At 63.1% G+C, this 23,552-nt stretch overlaps 2 protein-coding genes across 3 annotated transcripts in view; one reads left to right on the top strand and one right to left on the bottom strand.

The window, feature by feature from the left end:
- The window catches only part of PRKD3 (protein kinase D3), a 47,605-nt gene extending 33,614 nt beyond the window's left edge, over positions 1–13,991 (top strand). For both annotated transcript variants that reach the window (XM_055122861.1, XM_055122862.1), the window contains 8 exons: positions 782–834; positions 3,189–3,261; positions 3,923–4,029; positions 5,818–5,979; positions 6,108–6,206; positions 9,176–9,443; positions 10,738–10,823; positions 12,471–13,991. In XM_055122861.1, the coding sequence (XP_054978836.1) occupies positions 782–834; positions 3,189–3,261; positions 3,923–4,029; positions 5,818–5,979; positions 6,108–6,206; positions 9,176–9,443; positions 10,738–10,823; positions 12,471–12,644 (1,022 nt within the window). In that variant the 3' untranslated portion in view covers positions 12,645–13,991. The remainder of the gene's footprint in view (positions 1–781; positions 835–3,188; positions 3,262–3,922; positions 4,030–5,817; positions 5,980–6,107; positions 6,207–9,175; positions 9,444–10,737; positions 10,824–12,470) is intronic.
- Positions 13,992–16,631: 2,640 nt separating this feature from the next.
- On the bottom strand, positions 16,632–23,549 carry NDUFAF7 (NADH:ubiquinone oxidoreductase complex assembly factor 7). Its single transcript, XM_004616100.2, has 9 exons — positions 23,328–23,549; positions 22,728–22,808; positions 21,812–21,922; positions 21,130–21,343; positions 20,551–20,609; positions 19,873–19,983; positions 18,195–18,338; positions 17,203–17,376; positions 16,632–17,085 (listed from the first exon to the last, which is right to left on the bottom strand). The coding sequence occupies exons 1-9, from the start codon at positions 23,547–23,549 to the stop codon at positions 16,864–16,866; spliced, it is 1,338 nt and encodes a 445-aa protein (XP_004616157.2). The 3' UTR covers positions 16,632–16,863.
- Between the last annotated feature and the right edge of the window lie 3 nt (positions 23,550–23,552).

Raw genomic sequence — 23,552 nt, 5'->3', positions numbered from 1 at the left:
AGCAGGGTTTGGGTGGTCGCGCCGCTTCACCTGGGTCCTACTCTGCGCCCTTTCCCTGTGAACGAGCGTTTCACGCGTGTCTGGGGTCAGGGAGCAAACGCCCAGGCGCAGGCTGTGCCGCTGGCGCCTCTCACGGCCCCTGTCAGTCACCTCCTCTGCGTCCCCAAGGCCCCCGCTGCAACCGGGCAGAATCCGTGCAATGCGGGGAGAAGGTGCCCCTTCCCCAGAGAGCCCCCCCCAGAAAACGGGCTGACTGTGGGGAGCGTTTCCTGCCTCGGGGCTGCCCAGAGAAGCACCCTGTGTGGCGACACTGTTACGTAGACGCTTGTACCCCAGAGTGTTGTCAGATGATTTGCCCACACGAGACACGAGACGCGTGTAAGCACGGACAGGGGACTAGGGTGCTTTCGGGGGCAGCCGTGTAGAGACAGACACAAACTAAGGTCCCGTCGCCCCAAACCTCCCCTTCCCTGCTCCAGGGCTGGTCACATATATTCTATCGTTTTAAGTTTAAGTGCTGCTGGTCTCGCGCCTCTCAGCCTGGTGACCTGTCGGGGCAGCTCGCGGTCAAAGCTCCGTCCCCGTGAACACTCAGGCGCTGTGCCTGTGCGTGGGTGTGTCGCTGTATGCGCCGGTTCCCCTGGCGAATAAGGCAGTGAGCACGTGGGTGGGTTTCTCAGGCCGAAGTGCAGGGATGCTGGGAGCCAGCATGGCCCGTGCGTGCCGGTGAACATCAGTTGCCTCCTGATAACGCGTCTGTTCTTTTCTGTTTGTTTCACAGAAGATTTGTCCACCAGCATCTCTGTGTCGAATTGTCAGATCCAGGAGAATGTGGTAAGTCCCCGTCTCAGCGTGCCCGTCGGGTGACTGAGGACATAGGGAGTGAAAATTAGAGAAATCGCCGACAAGCCCGGGGAGAGAGGGTTGCTGAGACTGAGGTGAAGAGTGACTGGTGCCGCAGACGGTGCCAGCGTGAGGGCGTGTCTGAGGGAGAAGCTTCCTGAGGAGGGGATGGGGCAGAGGAAGAGTCTCAGCAGGGACAGAAGCTTCCTGAGCCCCGAGGAGGGCATGGCCCTGAGGGAGGGCTGCTGGCTGGGGAAGGAGGTTCCTGAGGAGAGGGTGGAGCAGCTCTGCTCTGTCCAGGTGGTAGGAAGGAGTCAGGGCTGAGCCCTGAGTGGGCCAGGGGAGGGTGGGGGGCAGGTAAGAGGCAGAGGTGCCTCTGTGAGGAGGCAGTGGCTGTGAGGGACAATGACTGTGAGGAGACAGTCCTCTGAGGAGACAGTCCCCGTGAGGAGACAGCGGCTGTGAAGAGACAGTGACAATGGCCGTGAGGAGATAGTCACTGGGAAGAGACAGCAGCTGTGGAGAGAAAGTCACCGTGAGGAGACAGTGACAGTGAGGAGACAGTCACTGTGAGGAGACAGCGGCTATGAGGAGACAGCGACAGTGACAGTGAGGAGACAGTCACTGTGAGGAGACAGCAGCTGTGAGGAGACAGTGACAATGACCGTGAGGAGATAGTCACCGGGAAGAGACAGCGGCTGTGAAGAGACAGTCACCGTGAGGAGACAGTGACAGTGAGGAGACAGTCACTGTGAGGAGACAGTGACAGTGAGGAGACAGTCACTGTGAGGAGACAGCGGCTATGAGGAGACAGCGACAGTGGCTGTGAGGAGACAGTCACTATGAGGAGACAGTGGCTGTGAGGAGACAGTCACCATGAGGAGACAGCAGCTGTGAGGAGACAGCTGTGACAGTGACAGTGGCCGTGAGGAGACAGTGGCTGTGTGAGCACAGCTGGAGCCCGGGGTTCGTGTGGGGCGTGAGAACAGTGCCTAGAGGCTTCCTGTTCGCATCTGGCTGAAGAATACCGCTTCAGCATGTAAATATTTGGAGTCCATTCTCAGCCCGGGGCGCCCGCAGAGAGGCCGCAGCCCGGCGTTGGACCCCGGGGGCATCGCCAGCCCCTGAGTGGGCCCCGGGCTGGGGACAGACTCTGAGAGGCTTCCTGGCGGGGCCTCCCTCGCCGGAGCAGTGAGGAAGGGGCGCGGGAAGCCCCTGTTGCCTTTGGCCCTGGCGTGCGCGCGGGGCCGCTTGCCTGTTCATCGACAGACACTTTCGTACTCCCCTCGGGCCTCAGGAGCCTGTTCGGTCTCGTCTGTCTGACAGAGCTCAGGTCATCACAAAGCTTGAAAGAGTGGAGGGATTCAGGAGACAGAGCAAGGGGTTTTGTTTTTTGGGTTTTTTTCTTTTTTGGGTCACACCCGGCGATGCACAGGGGTTACTCCTGGCTCTGCACTCAGGAATCACCCCTGGCCGTGCTCGGGGGACCATATGGGATGCTGGGAATCGAACCCGGGTCAGCCTCGTGCAAGGCAAACGCCCTCCCCGCTGTGCTGTCGCTCCAGCCCCCAGAGCAACGTTTTTAATAAGTGAGAAACGCACGTGGCGGAAGGCCCTGAGCTTTCTTGGGGATTCTGCAGCGCGGGCCAGAGAGAGCAGCTGCGTGCGGGCCCGGCCCCGTCCCCTGAGCGGCCCTGGCACACCCACTGGCACACGGGCGTGTGCGAGGGTCTCAGCTCTCACGGCCTGGCCGGCACACACACGCTTCACGGGTGTCACGTCCCTCACCCTGTGGCCCCCGAGGTAGGAATCAGGCCGGCCACCGGGACAGAGGAAGGCCTGGGAGAGCCGTGCAGCGGGGCCCCGTCCAGGCAGGGGAGTGGCCGGACTCCGGACAGCAACCCCGCGGCCAGCGGGCACGAGGAAGGAGAGGGGGAGGGGGGAGGACCAGGGACGAGTCTCGTTTCAGACCTTTCACTTCTGCTTCACTTTCCTTCGGGGTTTGGGCCACCCAGGCGGCGCGGGGCTGACTCTGCGGGACTCCGGGCCGGCGCGTTCGGGGAGGTGCCCGCGCTCCCGCCCCCCGTCTTGCCCTCTGCTGCCCTGCCCGGCCCGAGGTGTCCGCGCTGAGCCGGAGCTTGAGGCTCCAGCCCGCTGTCCTCTCGCTCGCTGCCCTTCCCAGGGGGCCCAGACCGACGCCCCCCGGACACGGGGAGCCCGTCACACTCCGGCCTCCGAAAGGACGTCGCTGGTGTCCGGTTGGCGTCTGTGCCGGGCCTCGGCGAGGCGGACCCTGCCCCCATCACACGCGCCCCCGAGTCACACACCCTCTCCCCTCCCCACAGGACATCAGCTCCGTGTACCAGATCTTTGCAGACGAGGTGCTGGGGTCCGGCCAGTTCGGCATCGTGTATGGGGGTGAGTGACTGTGGCCTCTGCCCTGTGTGCCAGGGCGCAGGGACCCCCGTGCAGGACCCTGGACACCGGGGGTGGGGGGGCGTGGCCGCCTCCCGGGTACCTGAGACCCGACTTGTGCCCGTCAGCTGAAGCCTTTCCCGGGCCAGGCTCCGTCCTTCAGCCGTTCTGGCCCCGAGTGGTCAGTCAGGTGTGACGGCCTGGATTCCTGCGTGCCTGTTGGTCAGTCTGTCCATCCCCCGGTCCCCCGGACCCGCCCTCAGCTCCCACGCAGCCTGGCTGTGGCCGCTGGCTGCTCTCGGTCCAGGTCCCGTGTGACATGCGTGGAAAGCCGTGATTCGGGCCGTGGGAGGGGTCCCCGCCCCCCACAGGCGTGTCCCCGTCTCTGCGCATGGCATGGTCTTGCAGCAGTGCTCTCGAAGCAGTGCTCGGAGCACGAGACTGGCGCCCCCGCACCCAGAGCGGGGCGCGGTGCTGGCTGAGTTTCTCGGGCGCGGTGCTCTCTGCCGTGGCGAAGAGCGAGGCGGGGTCTCAGGGCTGTGGAGCCGAGGGGCTTCGTCTCTCAGGGTCAAATCTGGAGGAGCAACGTGGGCTGGCGAGAGGCGCGAGCAGCCTGCGGGGGGCGTCCCGGGGTGACCGTCTGTCTGTCCTGCTCTGACGACAGGCAAGCACCGCAAGACCGGGAGGGACGTGGCGATAAAAGTGATCGACAAGATGCGCTTCCCCACCAAGCAGGAGAGCCAGCTGCGCAACGAAGTGGCCATCTTGCAGGTGCGGCGGGAGGGGCTCCCGCTGGTCTTGTGCGTCCGTGCAGGTCTCGGACCCGTGTCAGGTGGCAGCCGGTGCACTGGCTCTGCCGCCCGCGAGCGTGAGGCTGGGGTCTGGGCCGCCACCAGGTGTGGCCTCACCCCCGTAGGACAGTCAGGTGTCCCCTGGCTGAGTGCCTGACACCCCCCCCCCCCGCGCCCCAGGTACAGAGGGACCCGTGGGCCGTTGCCTGTCAGCGTGGTCTGGTTTTCGCTCAGGGCCCAGGTGCCCCACGAGGCTCGGGGAGCTGTGTTCAGGGGACACCCAGACCCCTTCCAGTGGAGTCCACTGCCCGGTGCACTAGGGCCCACCGAGACCCGTCCCTGAAGTACCGCACGCGCTTGGGCCCAGCCCAGCACTGCCCCGACACTCGCGCTCGTGGGTCGGCTGAGACTTAGCGCCCTCATCCTCGGCCCAGCAGGGACCTCCTGGCTCTGTGGGGACAGATGGGGCCTCCCTCGGGGCCCGATCTCCCTCCCTGCCAGGGGCCCCACCTCCCCCGTCAGACTCTCACCTCCCCCAGGGCCCCACCTCCTCCCCTGGGATCTCATCTCCCCCTGGGGTCTCATCTCCCCCTGGGGTCCCGCTGGCTCCCGTCTCCCCCCCGGGGGTCTCCAGCCAGTCCCGTTCACCCAGCCCTGGGCCCCCCCGGCTGGCGGAGAAGCATCGGGCTGCTACATGCTGCCTGCCGGTCCCCGTTCCCTGAACATTCCCAAACACCACTTTCGGGTCACCAAGGGAGGCCTGGATCCAGGGCAGACCCACTCCCAGGCACCCACCCGGGACTTGCTCTCAGGGGCCCCCCAGCACCCTGTGTGGGGGGTGGGCCAGTCCCAGAGCTGAGCCTCGGGCACCCCGCGGTGGTGGAACATGCTGGACTCCAGACCAAGAGAAGGGAAGTGGCGGGGTGGGGGTCCCCGAGCAGACCTCGGGCTCTGAGCCAGAGCGACCCACAGCCCCTGCACCCGGGTCTCGTCGGCCCCGCTGTGGGGGCCGGCACAGCCACGCTGCAGCCAGTGGGCACAGCAGGAATCCAGGCGCATTCAAACACCCGCTCCAGAGGCGACCCCTTGCCCCCTCGCCTGGCTGGGCCCCCTCGGGCAGGGGGCGGCGTCGGAAGGTGCCTCTGAGGAGTAAAGCCCAGGAGCACGAGGCCAGGCGGGCGGACGCCCCCGCACCCCCCGGATAGAGCTGGTGCAGGGCCCAGGCGCTGGCCTAGCGCAGGGCCGACCCCGCACGGCCCCCAGACCCCGCCAGGAGTGACCTCTGAGCACTGCTGGGTGTGGCCCCCAAAGCAAAGCCACAAGTTAACCCCAGCATTTTGGCCCTGGAGCGTCCTGGAGCGTGGCTGCCGTGTCCGCCTGTGTGTGTTCCTCAGAGGACGGGGCACTCGTCAGCGGGAACAGCCCCACGGCCCGTTTCAGAACTCATTGGCAGGAGCTGAGAAGGGAGCAGGGGTGGGGGGGAGTGAGCAGGCGCCCGGGCCGGGCCGTGCCCTTGGCAAGGATCCGAGTGCCCGCAGCTCCCCTGCCCCAGTGCCCGAGACTGCGGGGGGAGGGGGTAGGAGGTTCGCGTGTCCGCGGGCACTGGACATGGTGCAGCCTGCCCTGCCCTGCCCCGCCCCGCCCCGCCCCGCCCCGCCCCGCCCCACCCCACCCCGCCCGGTCATCCGCACAGGTGGGAGAGATGTATGTGGGGTTGAAACTGCTTCTCTGCTTCAGTCGGTCAAATAAATGTTCTGCAACTCTTCAGAATTTGCACCACCCTGGGATTGTAAACCTGGAATGTATGTTTGAAACCCCAGAGCGAGTGTTTGTAGTGATGGAGAAGCTGCACGGGGACATGTTGGAAATGATTCTGTCCAGCGAGAAAAGCCGCCTCCCGGAACGTATTACCAAGTTCATGGTGACGCAGGTACGTGCCCGCGCGCACGCACCGCGCCGGCCCCGTGAGCGCCAGCCGCACCGGGTGGGCTCGGACGGGGGGTTCGTGCTCCTTCCTCTCCGGGCGCTTAAAAGGCAAATTGTTTCCTCTAACGACAGATCCTTGTTGCTCTGAGGAATCTGCACTTTAAGAACATCGTCCACTGTGACCTGAAGCCAGAGAATGTGCTGCTGGCGTCGGCCGAGCCGTTCCCACAGGTGAGAGTGGCCAGAGCCCAGCGCCGCGGGCAGGGGGGCACCGTGATGGTCGCCGAAACCAACCACTGTGGGCGTCACCGCCCTCCGCTCTGCAGACAGGCCTCGCCGGCTGGTCCTGTTGGATCCGGACTGAGCCGGCCGCTGGGAATAAGGCTTAGCACAGGCATGGTCACAGCTCCTGCCCATGACGGGAGCCGACGGGGCTCTCGGCCCTGAGGGCTTGTCCAGACACCCTTCCCACCCGTGTGAGGGGCTTTCCCGGCCTGCCCATGTGTGCAGCGTCCCTGGCTCGGAGCCCACACGGGGTTTCTCACTTGGATAAATTTTGTTTTTGTCAAAAGTATTGGTCCTGGGGCTGGAGTGATAGCACAGCGGGGAGGGCGTTTGCCTTACACTTGGCCAACCCAGGTTCAATTCCCAGCATCCTATATGGTCCCCTGAGCACCGCCAGGAGTAATTCCTGAGTGCATGAGCCAGGAGTAACCCCTGTGCATCTCTGGGTGTGACCCAAAAAGCAAAAAAAAAAAAACAAAAACAAAAAGCATGGGTCCTGATGCAAATTAGTTTAACTGCCTAAAAGTGGCTTTTTTTTTTTTTAATGTAGGAGTAGCACTGTCGTCCCATGGTTCATCGATTTGCTCGAGCGGGCACCAGTAACATCTCCTTTGTGAGACTTGTTGTTACTGTTTTTGGCATATCAAATATGGCACGGGGAGCTTGCCAGGCTCTGCCGTGCGGGCGGGATACTCTCGGTAGCTTGCCGGGCTCTCCGAGAGGGATGGAGGAATTGAACCCGGGTCGGCCACATGCAAGGCAAACGCCCTACCCGCTGTGCTGTCACTCCGGCCCATGTAGAAGCAGTGCTATTTATTCAGCCCTTGATTAAGCTGTTTGAATTGGCCTTGAACTCCACAGTACTTTTTTTTTTATTGAATCACCGTGAGATACAGTTACAAAGTTTTCATGTTTGAGTTTCAGCTGTACAATGATTGAACACCCATCCCTCCACCAGGGCACACTTTCCGCCACCAGTGTCCCCAGTATATACCCCCCCACCCCCACCCCCAGTCCTCACCCTGCCTCCAGGGCGGGTGGTTTCCCCAGTACTCTCTACTTCCGGGCATTCTGCTTTGCTCTAACTTCCCCACTGCACTCAAACCTGCCTGCCGGGGCAGACGCTGGGCCATTTATTCCATCGCTCATTTTGAGTATCTTGGGTGCTGCACGCTTCCAAAATAGATCCGTGCCCTACAGAAACGTCTCTGGAACCCGAACACTTACAGTCTGAGAGTGGCTGACTACCCCGCGTGGCTTAGGGGCCCCGCGGCAGTGTGGGGAGAGGAATGGATTGATTAGCAGTCAGGGGGTAGTGCTTTGCAGGTGGCCGGCCCAGGGTTGGTCCCCGGAAGCCCATATTGTCCCCTGAGTCACTCAGGAAGTGATTTCCGAGCACAGAGCCAGAAGTCAGCCCCGAGCACTGCAAGGTGAGATTTCCACCCCGCTGCCCCCCCAAAATAAAAAATCCGTAAAAGTAGTCGCCTCCTGGGGCCAGAGGGACAGAGAGCTGGCAGGGCGCTTTCCTCGCACGTGGCTGACCTGGGTTCGACCCCCGGCACTGCGTGTGGTCCCCTGAGCACAGCCACACGCGTCCCCGAATAAAGTAATTCCCGTCCTTGCACAGTCGAAAGAGTCAGTAACGGTGGCCAGTGGCACCGGCAGTGGTTCTAGGTGCCCGTGCATGACACTTCGAGCATGTGCTTCTGTGACCCCGCCACACGTGGTGCCGCCTCCCTCCCTGACTGCGGGGGCTGCAGGGTCCTTATATGGCCCAGCCCGAGTGCCGGCAGCTTTGCTCGGGCCTCCAGCGGGGTCTCACGCCGGCAGGGGTGTGCCCGTGCTCCCCGCAGACCCCCGCCCTGCAGCCGGAGGGCCAGGACCTCCCCAGGCTGCGTCCTTCTGCCCATTCGGCCTGTGCCGGCCCCTCGCCCGGGCCCTGGGGGCTCTCCGCGCCTCACACGCCACCTTTGGCTCTGCCGTCACAGGAGACTTTTTTGTCTTGTTTTCTGGGCCACACCTGGCGGTGCTCAGGGGACTACATGTGGTGTCGGGGATAGAACCCGGGTTGGCCACATGCAAGGCCAGCACCCTCCCCGCTGCCCTATTTCTTCGGCCCACAGAAAGCATGTGTCCAGCAGTCTCTCCTTTCACTCTTCCGCTGGGCAGATGAGTAGTCGCCTCTCGCAGCCTGATTTCGTTACGAGCCGGTTAGCGTGCGGTTAGCGTGCATGGGAGAGGCTGGGCACAGGCTGAGCCGTCTCGGGGGCCACGTGCAGCAGGGCGGGGGGCTCACGCTTTGCTCGGGCGTCACCCTGCGCCGTGCTCGGAGGAACCTTCTGCCGAGCCGGGGATGGAACCTGTGTTTGCCGTGTGCACGGCGAGGATGCAGCCCTGGTGCTCTCTGGCCCCGAGCCGGCGCCCTGAGTGCCCTGATCTCTCCCCAAGCCAGACGGCAAAGGGTCCTCGGCTCCCTCGCTTCAGGGGCGGGCCGGTGTGCCCAGATGCCCCGCACAGAGGCCGGCCACGTGACTCGACAGCCCGCGAACAAGCAGAAACACCGCAGTGCGCGTGGGCCTGTGTGTGCCTGGGCCGTGGGCCGAGCCAGCTCCCTGGGCTGGGCGGGGCTGGGCGGGGCTGGGCGGGGCGAGTGGGGCTGGGTGGGGCGAGTCGGTGGGGGGCGGGGCGAGTCGGGCTGGGCGGGGCGAGTCGGTGGGGGGCGGGGCTGGGCGGGGCGAGTCAGGCGGGGCTGGGCGGGGCGAGTCGGTGGGAGCGGGGAGTCGGTGGGAGCGGGGCGGGGCTGAGCGGGGCGAGTCGGGCTGGGCGGGGCTGGGCGGGGCCGGGCGAGTCTGGCGGGCTGCCGGGCGGTGCGTGGCTGTCTGCGCAGAGGCAGGTGACGCCCGGCTCTCCCGCAGGTGAAGCTGTGCGACTTCGGCTTCGCGCGCATCATCGGCGAGAAGTCCTTCCGGCGCTCCGTGGTGGGCACGCCCGCCTACCTGGCGCCCGAGGTGCTGCGCAGCAAGGGCTACAACCGCTCGCTGGACATGTGGTCCGTGGGGGTGATCGTCTACGTGAGCCTCAGCGGGACCTTCCCCTTCAACGAGGACGAGGACATCAACGACCAGATCCAGAACGCGGCCTTCATGTACCCCCCGAACCCGTGGAGGGAGATCTCGGGCGAAGGTGCGAGCGCGGCCCGCTGCCCTCCTTCCCGCCCGCCCGCCAGCCCTCGCCCCGTGTCCGGTGGCCCCGCTGGCCGCCCTGTCTGCACGGGCCGCCTGGACGGGCCCGGCCCAGGCTGGCACGTGGCGGTCACTCTCTGACCGCCTGTTTCCTGAGGCCCAGCCCTGCTTGCAGCCCCTGGCCGGGCCCCTGCTTGTCCCCGTAGACCTCGGGCCGTGGCGAGGGGAGGCTCTGGGCGGCTCTGCCTGCCGTGGCCGCTCCTCTGCTTCTGTTCCGAGTCAGGGCTCGGAGGTCCCGGCCCTGACCCTCGCTCACTCCCCTGCGTCCGTCCGTGCCAGCGTGGGTGTGAGGGCTTGCACCCCTGCCCGCGCGCCCCTCACCGGGCCGGCGCCCTCACCCACGCTGCTGGGAAGAGCGCCCCACCCTCGAGCACTGCTCGGGGCCATGGTGTGCAGCACTGCCGTGGGGGCCCCACACCGGGGCCTTGGCCAGCCCTTTGGAACTGGTGATTTTCCGGAAAGTACCAGGCCCAGTCGCCGGATAGGGTCCCCTGGCCCCAGACGTGTGTGAGGACGTGTGTGTCCGGGGGGGACGTGCAGGGAAGGCAGCTGCTCCTGGGGCAGCCAGAACTCAGCAGCGTGCAGACCCGCTGTTTGCTGGGGTCCACACCAACGCGCCCCGGAAGCAAGCCCGGGCAGGCCGCGTGCAGAGCCAGCGCCGACCCCGGCCGTCTCCTGGGCCCCGGCCGAGGGGAGTCTGGGCTGGGGTCTGGGATGCCCGTGGCTGCAGAGCCGCCCGAGTCTCCCACCCCGGGCCGTGGGCCGTGCCTCTGTGAGGGTCTCGGCTGGGGGTCTCAGTCTCCAGAGATCCAAGAATCCGGGCGCATGGAGCACTGGGAGTAAACCTGGCGGCAGCGCCAAGGAGAAGGCACCGGCTGGCACGAGGCCACCCTGGTTGCATCGCGGGCACCACCCCAGAGGGTCCCAGAGCCCGCCAGGGGGAGGCCTGAGCACCTCGGGGTGTGGCCCAGCCGTCCCCGAAGAATGCAGTGACTTGGGCCGCTTGTGCGGGCCAGAGAGGCCGCACGGAGAGCAGCTGACGCCAGCCTGCTGCCCGGGCGCTGTCCCGATCCACCGCACAGCACAGGGCGCAGTCTGGCCCCTCTGTCCCCAGCCCGACCGTGCAGGGTCCCGTCCACCCCGTGCCGTGTCCGTGCAGAGCGGCGCCCAGAGCCCCTCCGCCCCCAGCCCCGGGCAGCGTCCTGCCGGCTCACGCGTCTTTGCTCCCTCCGCAGCCATCGACCTCATCAACAACCTGCTCCAGGTGAAGATGCGGAAGCGCTACAGCGTGGACAAGTCGCTCAGCCACCCCTGGCTGCAGGTTGGTCCGGGGACACCCGGGGGGCTGCAAGGACGGGGGGGGGGGGGTGGCCAGGAAGGAACCCGGGCCCTGGAGGCGAGCTGAGAGGGGCGTGTGCATTTCACCTCCCGGCGGCTGAGCGCCGCATCTCCTTGGTCAAATGTCTCATTTTTTTGGATTTTTAAATTGTTTTATAATTTTATTTTTATAAAATAGTCCCCTCTCGGAGAGCCCGGCAAGCTACCGAGAGTATCCCGCCCGCATGGCAGAGCCTGGCAAGCTCCCCGTGGTGTATTCGATATGTCAAAAACAGTAACGACAAGTCTCACAGTGGAGACGTTACTGGTGTCCGCTCGAGCCAATCGATGAGCAGTGGATGACTGACAGTGACAGTTCACAATATTTGATTACATTTAATATTTGCACACCAATCCCACCACCATGCTTTGGATGTTTCCATCCTGAACTCCAACCTCTGCCCCAAGCAGAACTGAAATAGTTTATTTTGTATTGTTATGAATGAACTGCTGAATATGCTCCAAAAAACTTTCCCTAGAGGAGAGTGGGTGAAGATTGCTGTATTTCACCCAGGGGCCACTAAGTCCTCCTATAGGAGGTTACTAATATGTTGTCAGGGATTGAGCCTTGTGTGCTTAAATGTATAGGTATAGATGTATATGTCTGTAAAAAACGTGTTTCCCTCTAAGAGTGGCTGCCTTCTGCTGTAACCCCGTGAGTGTGGTGCTCTTGGAGCATGGGTGCTGTGAGGTGCAAGACGTCGCACCATGGCCGGGTGATCCCCGAGTAGGTTGACTCGTGGGTGAGGCCCGGCCGGAGCGTGTGGAGAGCGGCCCTGAGCAGGGTGGCACTTGGGTCCTGGAGGTTTTCAGCCTCCGGGGCTGGGTCCCTTGGGGCGGGGCGGGGCCTTACCCACCCCCCGGGGCATTCTGGAGCAGCCCGGCCGGGTGCCCACCGGCGTGGCCCTGGCAGCATCGCTTCACGCTTTATTCCGAGAGAGGACAGTGAGTCTCTGGATCGTGGCCACTCAGGCGTCTCAGTTTTTAAACTTTGATTTTGGAATTGTGAGTCCCGGCGAGCACTGCAGTGAGAGTGCAGCCCCCCCGGTCCCCTAGCCCCCATGCCCGCAGCCAAGGGGAGGGACGTCCAGGGGAGGCTTTTGTTGACGTGGCAGAGATCAGAGGCCGTTTGAGGCACCCCGGAAGCTGTTGCCCAGAGCCAGCCTGGCCAGCCTGGAGAGGCTCTGCAGGCTAGAGAGGGGACCTCTGAGCACTGAGCCGGGAGTAACCCCCCGCAGATGAATTTTCCAAGGAAGTAGAGGGAGCGTTAGCTGGGAAGAAATGTTTTCAATCCAGGGGGTCATCCAGTGGCTCTGACGGCGTGTTCTCGCCGCGGGGCACGAGGGCCAGGTGTGGCCAGGTGGTGGCCAGGTGGTCACGGGGTGCCTGGGGCAGTACAGCCCCCTGCAGGGCTCCAGGCTGCCGAAGGACCGCCCGTGCCCGTCCTACAAATGGGACTTGGTGCGGGGCCGGCGCTTTCCCGGAGGTGCTGTCCACTCGGTGGCCAGGGGGACGAGGTGGTTGTTTCGGAGCCCAGGCCGGGCCGCGTGGGGTGCCGAGGCCCCAGCCCCGGTCGCTGCTGTTCCCGCAGGACTATCAGACGTGGCTGGACCTGCGCGAGTTCGAGACGCGCATCGGGGAGCGCTACATCACGCACGAGAGCGACGACGCCCGCTGGGAGGTGCACGCCTGCACGCACAACCTGGCCTACCCGCAGCACTTCATCATGGCGCCCAACCCCGACGACATGGACGAGGACCCCTAGGCCGGCCCTGCAGTTCCCGCGGGGGCCCAGCAGGGGGCGCACGGAGCAGGCGCGCCTGGAACCAGCTTCTCCCGAGTTGTCCTAATCTAAGCAATAACTGGTTTTTGTACTTTTTCCTAATCCTCCACTTTAGTACAATAGTGGCACTTAATTTATCTCCCCGTTCCTGTTTGTAGGCTATTTTTTTTTTAAAGACAAAGTAGAGTCCAGTGACTGTGTGTGACCAGAGCCCACTGGAGTTGAGGCCGATCCCCATGGTTTGCGTGTAAAATCCCGGGCACCACATGTCCGGCTGACCCGAGGCTGCCTCGGGTCCTCCCCGACGCCGGGAGAGTGGGGCCCGGGCTATTCCGTCACGTCTCACTGGCCCCTCCTGTGTGGGGGCGCACCCTGGCGGCTGGGTTGGGGTCCCCGAGGCGTGTGTAGACCTCCCAGCCCAGCGCCAGCTTGCAGGAGGTTCCCTGAGCCAAGCAATGTGGGGGTCGTCAGAGCTGGTGAGGGTCGTCAGGCCAGTGCGGGCTGCCATGCACGTGGCCCAGGGTGCATCTTAGGGCGGGCAGGGCGGCCCAAGAGGCGGCGCCTGCCCCTCCACGGTTTTGGGGCTTTTAGGAACCACGTTTCCCCCTAGAGAGCCTGAGACTGGTCACGCACGAACAGAATGAGCGAGCGCTCTCTGCATCTCCATTCCTCAGTGAGCACTGTAAATCTTTTTATACTTTTCAATCTCCAAAAAGAGCAAGACACTTGCAGTCAGCAGACCTGGGTTGTCGGTGAGCCAAGCCAGCCCCGCAGATGCCAGCCTCCAGCTCCCCCAAGGTCTGACTCAGAGGTTAACTGGAATGATGTCGTTCACTCGACTTGTGGAACCAGCCTCTCACTCAGCCGTGAAGCCCACTACCAAGTCCCTGGCATCTCCGGGCAAGGCGCTGTCTGGGGGGCCGGGACTCGGCCGTCACTCTGGTGCCAGGCGGCCTATATAATCTTTTTTTGTCTTGAAGTTGTGTTTGTATAAGAACTAGTTGTTTGAGACATTTTATAATGTACAAAATAGTTTATAATGACACTGTTTAGTACATTTTTATATTTTTTGTTACATCCCACTTTTTGTAAATATCCTCAAAGAAACTTGATAATAAAATGTATTTCCATATTACCGTAGTTTTCCATGTGAAAACTATCTCTTGTTGAGGTATCCAAAGAAAATATTATTCGGTTGTATTATTTTCCCAGGCCTTAGTAAGAGAACTATTTTGGATATAGTAAATGTAAATGAAAGTAATACTATATTTAAGAACACTGATTTCTTGAACTGCATAAAAATAAAACCACCTCATTATTATAATTTTATATGGAATTTGAGGCAATTATCTGGAGGTCTCATTTCTTAGAACTAAGGTTCTAACTACCAATTTTTCAGGGACTGCTGTTGTCTGGAGACTAACCTTAACAAAGTACATTTTTCAAACATTTATTATTATTATTATTTTGCTTTTTGGGTCATACCCGGCGATGCACAGGGGTGACTCCTGGCTCATGCACTCAGGAATTACTCCTGGCGGTGCTCAGGGGCCCATATGGGATGCTGGGAATGGAACCCGGGTCGGCTTCGTGCAAGGCAAACCCCTTACCCATTGTACTATTGCTCCAGCCCCCCATTTTTCAAACTTCTAAGTTAGGAGGCTTTGCCTAGCTCTTCCTCCTTAAATATAAAAGCCACAAATAACTGGGAAGACTCAGCCTGGGTTTTTGCATCTTCTGAAATTTCTCCCAGCTAAGTTTTTGGAGAGAAAGCTTGAATGTGGGGGTGGGTGCGCGCGGCCAGGAGGGGAGGGACAGGGCTGGGAGGTGTGGCTAAGGGGAGGGACAGGCTGGGTAGGTGTGGCCAGAAGGGGAGGGACAGGCTAGGTGGGCGTGGCCAGGAGGGAGGGGCAAGGTTTTGTGGGCGTGACCGGGAGGGGAGGGACAGGACTGGGTAGGCGTGGCCAGGCGGAGGGGCAGGGCTGGTGGGCGTGGCCGGGCTGGGCGGTGCCTTGCAAGTCCCTGTCCTGGGACAGAGAAGCCGCCAGGAGAGACGTCAGCCCTTCGAATGCAGCAGCTGCTCAGACTCCTTGGTATCAGCATCAAGTGAGAGAAGAACTATGACCCCAAAATGGAATTATCAAAAGCCTGACGCCGTTGGAAATCTGCGAGAATTCACTCGAGTAGCAAGCCGGCCCCCGGCGGTGACGGCCCGCACCCTCCAGAGCTGGGTGCTTTGCCGCTTCACCCTTTTCCGGGAGGAATCCTGAACGTGGCTGTTGGCAGTGTTTGCTTTTCGTGAGCAACAGAACAGGCGCGACCAAGCCTGCGCGGACGTCACTGTGTCACTAGCCCCCGTTCCCACAGGAGCCCGGTGGGGCATTCTGCTGGGCCTGCTGCTTCACAGAAGCTTAGGGAAGCGGTTCTGGGCTAGACCCGGGGGTGCCAGGGACTGAACCAGGGTCAGCAGTGTGCAGGGCAAGTGCCTTAGCCGCTGTCCTCTTGACCCCTGTGCTCTCCCACGCCGAGCATTTCTGAGGGAGCTATTCCCAGCCCAGAATGCAGCCACAGCTACTTGGAACTCTTGCACTCACTTTATTAAACGATGCATTTTTAATAAATACTGTACGGAGCATTGTCTATGTGACTCACTCCTGCTGAGCCGTCCCAGGCAGGCCCAGATCCCCAGACCCTCTCGGGACGGGGTTGGGCCAAGTCCTGCCCTGCGGGAAGCCCCTCGCCCCGACTTCTGCCAGCACCACAGCCCGGCTCCAGGGCTGCTCCCAGACGCCGCTGCTGCACCATCCAGGTGGGCCCAGTGTCCGGGGCCCTCTCGGCCGGAGCGGGCCACGTTCCCTTCCTGCAGGAAGGCCCAGCGCCCCACCCACGCCGACTTCCCGGCACACACGCGGCCCAGCTCCGCGCTGCTGCCTCCGCCTCACAGCTCCCAGGGTGAGCGGAAACGGGAACAGAGAAGGCTCGGCCAGCTCGGGGCAGCTCAGCAAGTCCTCAGGAACTTCAGAGACCCCAGCGAGGGCCATGCTGTAGGTAGTAATGTAAATGTGCCTACACGGGGCCGGGGAGGGGGAGAAACTGGGGTATTGGAGGGAAGAGCACAGTGGCGGGGGCTCGGGGGGACACAACACCTGAGCCAACGACCATGAACTTTGTAAAACATCAAAAATAAAAAGAGGGGCCGGAACGATAGCACAGCGGGTAGGGCGTTTGCCTTGCACGCGGCCGACCCGGGTTCAATCCCCGGCATCCCATATGGTCCCCCAAGCACTGCCAGGAGTAATTCCTGAGTGCAAAGCCAGGAGTAACCCCTGAGCATCGCTGGGTGTGACGCAAAAAGCAAAAAAAAAAAGAAAGAAAGAAAGAAAGAAAAAACAAAAAAAACAAAAATAAAAATAGCGTTTGGATAAATCTCTGTAATGTCCCTGCAAATGGCCAGTTTGTTTCCTGGAGCATGGCGGGTGGTGCTCAGGGCTCCCTCCGGGTAGGACTTGGGGGATTATTTGTGGTGCATGGACCAAACCCGGGTTGGCCCCGTGCAAAGCTGTGTGCTATGCGCAGGGCTGCTCCAGCACAGGGCCTGCTTGGCTTTTTACTGAACCGGCGTCACATTCCTTTTTAAAATAAAGCCAGGGCTGGAACGATGGCACAGCGGGGAGGGCGTTTGCCTTGCACACAGCCGACCCAGGTTCGATTCCCAGCATCCCAAATGGTTCCCCGAGCACCACCAAGAGTAATTCCTGAGTGCAGAGCCAGGAGTCACCCCTGTGCATCACCGGGTGTGACCCAGAAAACAAATAATAAAACCAAGGGCCAGGGAGGTGCAGTCCAGCAGGTGAGGTCATCGCTTCACGTGTGGTGACATGGGATTGAATCCCCAGCACCCCATGTTGTCCACTGATCTTAGCCAGGCTGGGCCAACCCCCTGCCCCCAAATTAAAAGACAAACAAAGATGCACAGCAAGTGTCTGTCTTTATTACGAGAGGAAACCCGTCATCTTCAGTAAGCTGAGCGGACTCCTCTGCACCGAGAGAACCTTGCACGCCCAGCGCTTGTCACACGGCAGGTATTCTGCTGGCCGTAAGGAGCCGGTATTTCAGGAGTCATTTTACCTGCCCCGTGTCAAACGTTGTTGCCTTTACTGTGGCTCCTCAGGAACACTCGGGCCAAGTCCACCCCGAACCATCACTGCCAGGTAAGCTCGCCAAACCCAGCGACGGAGCCCGCGGAGGACGGCGCCCGATGGCGGCGCCCACTGGCCGACTGCCCGGGGCCCTGCAGCCTCTCAAGGGGCAACAAGGCAAAGAAGTGGAACCTCTGTCCCATCTGCTGGGGGTCCATGAGCATGTGGTAGCCCTGGAGCAGCTGCTGCTTCACGGCCGGCTCTTCTGCCTTCTCCAGAAGAACCTGCGGAGGAAACCGCTTAGAACTGCAGAGGGTGCAGAGGCCGAGCTGGGGAGCCCAGGGGGTGCCGGACCTGCTCGCCCCTCACTGCTGCCCCCCGGAGCGCAGGCCGGGCCACACCTTCAGCCGCACGTCGATGCCCATGTTCCTCAGGAAGTCCTGCTGCTGCAGCGGCCCCAGAGCCGCCACCCGGCCCCGGGCCACCCTGCGCAGGTAGCTGAAGTCCACGTCCGCCGTCAGGTCGGCGGTGCCCGGGGCCACCAGCACGTCGTGCAGCTTGTGGTCACGGAAGCCCTAGAACAACATTTTCAGTGAGCGCCCGTCCTGCTGCGGCTGCCAGTGCTCCGTTGCCAGTGCTCGTTCAGTGCTGTCATCCCAGAACGTGTCGGTGGAACCAGGCGCGCACAGACCCCAGTAGCGGCTCCCTGCCCCTCCCACCCCGCCGTGGCCAGAGTGTGCTCCCCTCCGCGCCCCGGGACCGAGCCTGGGCCAGCATTTTAGAGAACATCCCCGCTTCCCTCACACACAGTGAAAGCGACCGCCGGGTCGGGAAAGCAGCAGCACCAGTGAAGCGATCCTGGTCAGACACTCTAACGAAGGCGCCGGGGGGCGGGAGCGACAGTGCGGTGGGGAGGGCGCTTGCCTTGCGCCCGCCTCAGACCGGACGCCGGCACCCCGCACGGTTTCCCCAGCACTGCAGGGGGTGGCCCGAGCACTGTCAGAGTGACCCCTGAGCACCACCAGCTGTGGCCCAGAAAAGGAGAAAAAGAAAGGCGGGCTGAGCAGAGTCAAGAGGCCGCGTCCGAGGAGGAGGAAAGCATGCCGAGAACCTGACAGGAAGGTCCGGGTGACTGAGGACGGAGGTCAAACATGTAAAGTGGCAACAGTATTTTTCAACAAAAAGAGAAACTTAAGGCGCCGGGACTTTGTGTCTGTCAGGCCACCTTGGTGGGCGGCGCTGGTGGCACATGGGCGCCGTTTCCAGCATTTTCTCCGGAGGCTGGCGGGAGCCGTTCCTCAGGAGCGCACTGCCGTTGCGACTGGCCTCAAGGCGCAGGGCCACCCCGCCCGCCCCGGGAGAGCCCTGTGGGTCCCGCCGCCCCGGAGCCTACCCGGAAGGTGTCGGTCTTAGTCCCGTCGTGGCCGTAGTCGGCGATCAGGGCGCCCCCTCCGTCGCGGGCGATGCGCTGGGCCAGCTCCTGGACAATCACCCCCGCGTCGGGGCACACCTCCACGTGCTCCCGGGTCTCGTCGGGCTGGGGCGGGCAGCGGGACGAAGCGCGTCAGTCGCACGGAGCCGCCACATGCCTCGCCAGTTCTCCCCGCCGGCGTGCAGGGCCCGGCCCCCCGCAGACACCCTGGCCCTGGGAAGTCTACGGGGACACCCCACTTTGGCCCCCGCAGAGGCACCGGCACGGGAACCGCCAGCGGGCAGACCCTCCGCCACCGCGCCGCGCCGCCTGCTGTGGGGTCCCAGAGCCCACCGTGACGGCCCGAATCTCCAGAGCAGGCCGGGCCCCAGCGTGTCCAGACTGCCGGAGAGCTGGGCAGGGAAGGCCAGGAGGCGGCAGCACCCGGGAACCGGGGACGTGGCGTCAGCCGTTGCTCCCTCCTGGCGGCCCCTGCAAAGCGAGGCGTGGCCTGCGCCTCGACGTCCCGCTGACGGGCCCGGCACGGGGCGAACATCCTGCACACGGGCCTCTCGCAGCTCAGGGCCGACTCTGCCTGCCGGGCCCGACCCGTGTAAGTCAGCGGCTAGCCCAAGGCCACGAGTGGCTCCGAAGGCTGCGGTCAGCTGCCGCGGCCAAGCCCCAGGCTGCGGGCGAGCCCCCCATCTGCACACAGGGACACGGGCCACAGCGGCCCACCCAGCCCAGGAACAGGGGAGCAAGGCAGCTCATGATTCGCTCCTCGCTACGGGAGCCGGAATACGGAAAAAAAAACACCCAAAGCGCAAAGCTACTATTTGGCTCTAGACCCTGCAGAGCAAGTTTCAATGACCGCTTCAGGGACCAGAGAAGACAGCACAGGGCAGGGCGCCTGTCCTGCACCCTGCTGACCCAGAGCCAAGCCCCAGCACCCCACAGGCCTCCTGAGCCCCAACAGAAGGGACCCCTGGGTGCAGAGCCAGGAGTAAGAGATGAGCGCCACCAGATGTGGACCCCAAACCAAAAACACACATCTCTTTTATTTTTTCTTTTTGGGTCACACCCAGTGATGCACAGGAGTCACTCCCAGCAGTGCTCAGGGGACCATATGGGATGCTGGGAATCGAACCCGGGTCGGCCGCGTGCAAAGCAAACGCCCTAACCCGCTGTGCTATCGCTCCAGCCCCAGAAACACACATCTTACCAGGGAGTCACCCCCCCACACCAGCCCCTAAAATAGTCACTTATGGCAGAAGCGCCCAGGAAAGGCCCAGGGAGAGGGGAAAGGAATGGGGGGGGGGGGGGGCCTCAAGCCTGGCCACTCCTGGGGGACCCGGCATTACTGGCTCTTTCTGAGCCCCCCGACACCCCCCCACCCCCACCGAGACGGGTCCCCGGGTTGGCAGGGAACAGGAGCCCAGAGCGCCGACCAGCCTTCCCGAAGGTCTTGTCTGGGTGCGAGAACGCTCCACGTCCTCAGCTAACACTGCTGCGCTGACCACGACTCCCAGGAGGGGCTCGTGTCCCCTCCGGGGCCCGAGGTGCTGGAAGGCCTTGCTGGGCAAGCTAAGGACGGCCCCCTCGGCCCCCGCGCCCCTGAGGACCGGGGTGGGAAGTGAAGGAGGAAAGAACTTCTTCCTACTTGTATGAAGGCTTCCGCTGGGGTGGCACAAGGCGCCAGCACAAACCTCAGTTTATCCGAGCCCTCCGGGTCAATGTCCACGAGGACTTCCCGCCATCCTTGGGGTGTTTTCTAAACGGAACAGCACAGGAAGGTTAGCACGGGCCGGTTCGTTCTCCAAGCGAGCTGCATCAGAACCAACCACTAGTTTCTCCACAAGGGAAGGACTACGGTCTGCCGAGCCCCGGGCCACAGTGCTCTCCGCATGCCTGGGACGCCGCTCTGCCGCCTGCCACTCTACGGGATGGGCAGACACCACGAGTGACGTGCAGGTGACACGGGCAGCGAGGGAGGTCACATCTGCACCAAGGAAAGCGCCGAAATTTGGAAACCACTAAGTGCAGAGGCCTCCCGGAGGGCCAGGGAGAAGCCTGGACCCACTCACTCCGGATCCAGACCAGCCCCTGCGGCACCCCAGGGGGACCCCGAGAAACTCCCACCTTCGCGGCTCAAACACTCACACTCCGGCCAGCCCTGCACAGGCCTCTGCCCCAGCAGAACCGAGAACCCAGACCCGCTCGCACCCCTGGCCGACAGCCGCCCTGCTTCTCGAGCATTCTGACGCGTCCAGATTCCCGGCACCCTGATGCCAGCGGCAACACCCGTTTCTCAGTCCCGGAGGTGACCTCCCAGTCCTACCTGGAACTTATGGACGGGAAGGACGTCAAAAAACTCATGCGCGAGATAGAAGCTGTGCCCTGTGGGGAAGCAACGGGGAGCGCGTCGGCATTCGGAGGGCACGTCGCCGGCACTTCTGAACAAGGCCCGGGCGGATTCCCACTGCCACAAACCCGCGCCCGCAGCCGTCTGCAGTCTCAGCCTTCGACACTCGCGGCTTTAACCCGACCTCAGGTTTGCCGGAGTTGCTCGAGACTGCATCCTCTGCGTTTCCAGGCGAGGGCCTGGGCGTGTGCAGGGAAAGGACGGGATTCTCACTCCACAGCCCCTTCGGACGCCCAGAGGGCAGGGCCAGCTCCCGCGGGTCCTGGCCCGGCGGGCCTTTCCCCTGCACCCCTGCTCCGGCTGGGCAAGCAGAAACCTGTCTCCTGCCTCGGCTCTCGCGAGACTCACCGTGCCTTGGTGTCAGGCAACCCCTCTCCCACACTCTTCTCTAGAACCCTCACTGGACCCCCCAAGTCCACCCGCTCTAACGCGGGCCCCACTGTCACTGCGCACGGAGCAGTGCTCCCGGGCCCCCAGCTGCAGAAAGGCCTGCACCTTGTGGCACATCTCGCAGGTCTCGGTACCAGGACACCGGAAGGCCAGACTTGGTGACGCCCTTCATGTACACGGGGGCGTCGGCCGCTTGCTCGAGGGGGGCCGCCCCGTCGGTCAGCGTTGCCGCCTGAATCTCACTCAGCTTCTGGCTCACTTCCACCAGGTGGACGGAAATGTCGCAGTTCCTCAGCACTGACCCAAGCTGCCCGAACACCTGAGCACCAAGGGGGGCCACGCGTGAGCGAGACACGCCAGAAGTTTCCGGGTTTAGAGCCACAAGCGCCCCCGTGTCTGCCTTGACTCTCCTCACTAACTACCCTCCCGGCCGGGTGTGTGAGGAAAAGAACTGCAGTTAGGGGCACCGTCCGTCTTGTCATTTCTTGGCCACTTCCGGCAGGAGGTAGGGACCGTGAGGGGCTGGTGGTCGGACCCGGGGCTCCGGCATGTCAACGAGCACGGCGCGGGCTCCGATTGCTGGAACACGGAACCCTCCTACTCAGAGGTCAAACACTCCCTGACGGTTCCCCCCGTTACAGTCCTCCCCTGTGACATTCTCCTGCCATCACACTTGGGCTGAGCAGCCCTGAAGGTGCAGGGCTGCAAGGTCCGGGCACCCACGACATTTGGAGATCAGCGGAACCGGGAAGCATCCCCGCCGGGCGCGGGCTGTCCCCGTACCTACCCTCAGGATATCTCCGGCCAGCGTGCCCCGCCCGGGGCCCAGCTCCACCAGCTGGAGGGCAGGACGCTTCCCAGCGGCCATCCACTCGCTCACGAACCAGATCCCCAGCAGCTGCGGCAAGGAGAGAGGCAGGCGAGGGTCAGGGGTACGGGAGCCTCCACGGACACACGGCCAGCACACACCCCAGGGCTGCCCCGGCCCGGGCCACGACAGACACCCCTCAGGAGGCTCCGTGACAGGGCCAGTGACCCAAAGGCAGCTGCCGCTCGGTGACAGAGGGAACAGCTGGGCAGGCGGGACAAACGCCGTCCCACGGGGGACTCCTCCCGCTCAGCCACGCCAGGCTCTGGAGCATCACACACTCTTGCTACTGGGAGGGGCCACTCCTGAAGGCGCCGAGTCCCTAGGGATCGAACCCGGGGCACTGCACCTCGAGGCCTGTGCTCTCACCAGGATGCACGCCCAGCCCGAATGGGCTTTTTGATGACTAGATCCAGGCCCCTTTCCGTGTAGTGCGTCCTACTTCCGAATCAAGGGGAAAAAGTCTCCTCGGGAAAGCAAACAAACTAGACTTTCTGCAGAGAAACCAGAGTTTCCCCAAGGGAGACTGACCACGGAGCCGGTCTTGCTGCGTTTCTTCCTCCAGCCCTTCCCCTTCTTCCCTGCACCGGCCCTCCCTCTCCCCTCTCTCCGCCAGCGCCAGCCTCCCTCCCTCTGGCGTTCGCCCCGTGCCTCCCATTCCTCGGTTCCTCTGGACGCTGTCTCCCATGCCAGCTCCCATGTGCTTCCCTCCCCCCCCCACCCCGCTACTCTCCGGTCCCTCAGGACACGGAACACGATGGAAGCCGGGCACCGGGTCCGAACCCGGAGTGGCGCCCTCGACAGCTCTGAGCCCTGCGGTCCGCACTGGCCGTACCTCCCCGAAGATCTGGCTGATCTCAGGGGAAGTCACGAAATCTCCTTTCTCTCCGAGCACATCCCGGTGCATGTAATAGCCCTAAGGGGAAGAAAAAAGAAAATGGGGAAAAACAGTGATTTTTTTTCCCCCGGAACGTTCTTAAAGACAGCTTTCCAAAAATCTTTTTTTAATTAAAATTTCGGTGGGAGGGGGGCCCCCCCGGAACGATAGCACGCGGGGAGGGCGTCTGCCTTGCACACCACCGACCGGGGTTCGATCACAGGCATCCCACAGGGTCCCCCGAGGCCCCCCAAGCACCGCTAGGAGTATGTCCTGCAGAGCCAGGGACAGCCCCTGAGCACTACCGGGCGTGATCCAAAAGGAAACATGCGTACAATATTTAGATTTGTTGTTTTGAGATTATCGCGGGGCTGGAGCGACAGCACAGCGGGGAGGGCGTTGGCCTTGCACGCGGCCGACCCGGGTTCGATTCCCAGCACCCCATAGGGTCCCCCGAGCACTGCCAGGAGTGATTCCTGAGTGCAGAGCCAGGAGTGACCCAAAGAGCAAAAATGAAATTAAGTTTCGGGGCGGCGGGCGCCCAGGCTGCAGCCCCACCTGCGCGGGGTTGGTCAGCACCTCCCGCATGTACTCGGCCACGCTGACCGGGCCGCTGGCCTTGATCTTGTAGGCCAGGTGCCGCAGCAGGGCCGTCCCCGCGGCGCCGTCGGAGCTGGGGCGCCGGGCCGCGTCCCGCGCCGGGCCGCCCCCCGGGACCCCCGCGCCCCGCCACGGCCGCCCGCCCAGCACGGCCGCGCCGGCCCGCGCGAGCACTCGCATGGC

The sequence above is a fragment of the Sorex araneus genome, chromosome X (assembly GCF_027595985.1).
Source record: "Sorex araneus isolate mSorAra2 chromosome X, mSorAra2.pri, whole genome shotgun sequence".
NCBI classification, from domain to species: Eukaryota; Metazoa; Chordata; class Mammalia; order Eulipotyphla; family Soricidae; genus Sorex; species Sorex araneus.
The sequence above is the reverse complement of the archived record's forward strand: the minus strand, read 5'-3'. Positions and strand labels throughout refer to the sequence as shown.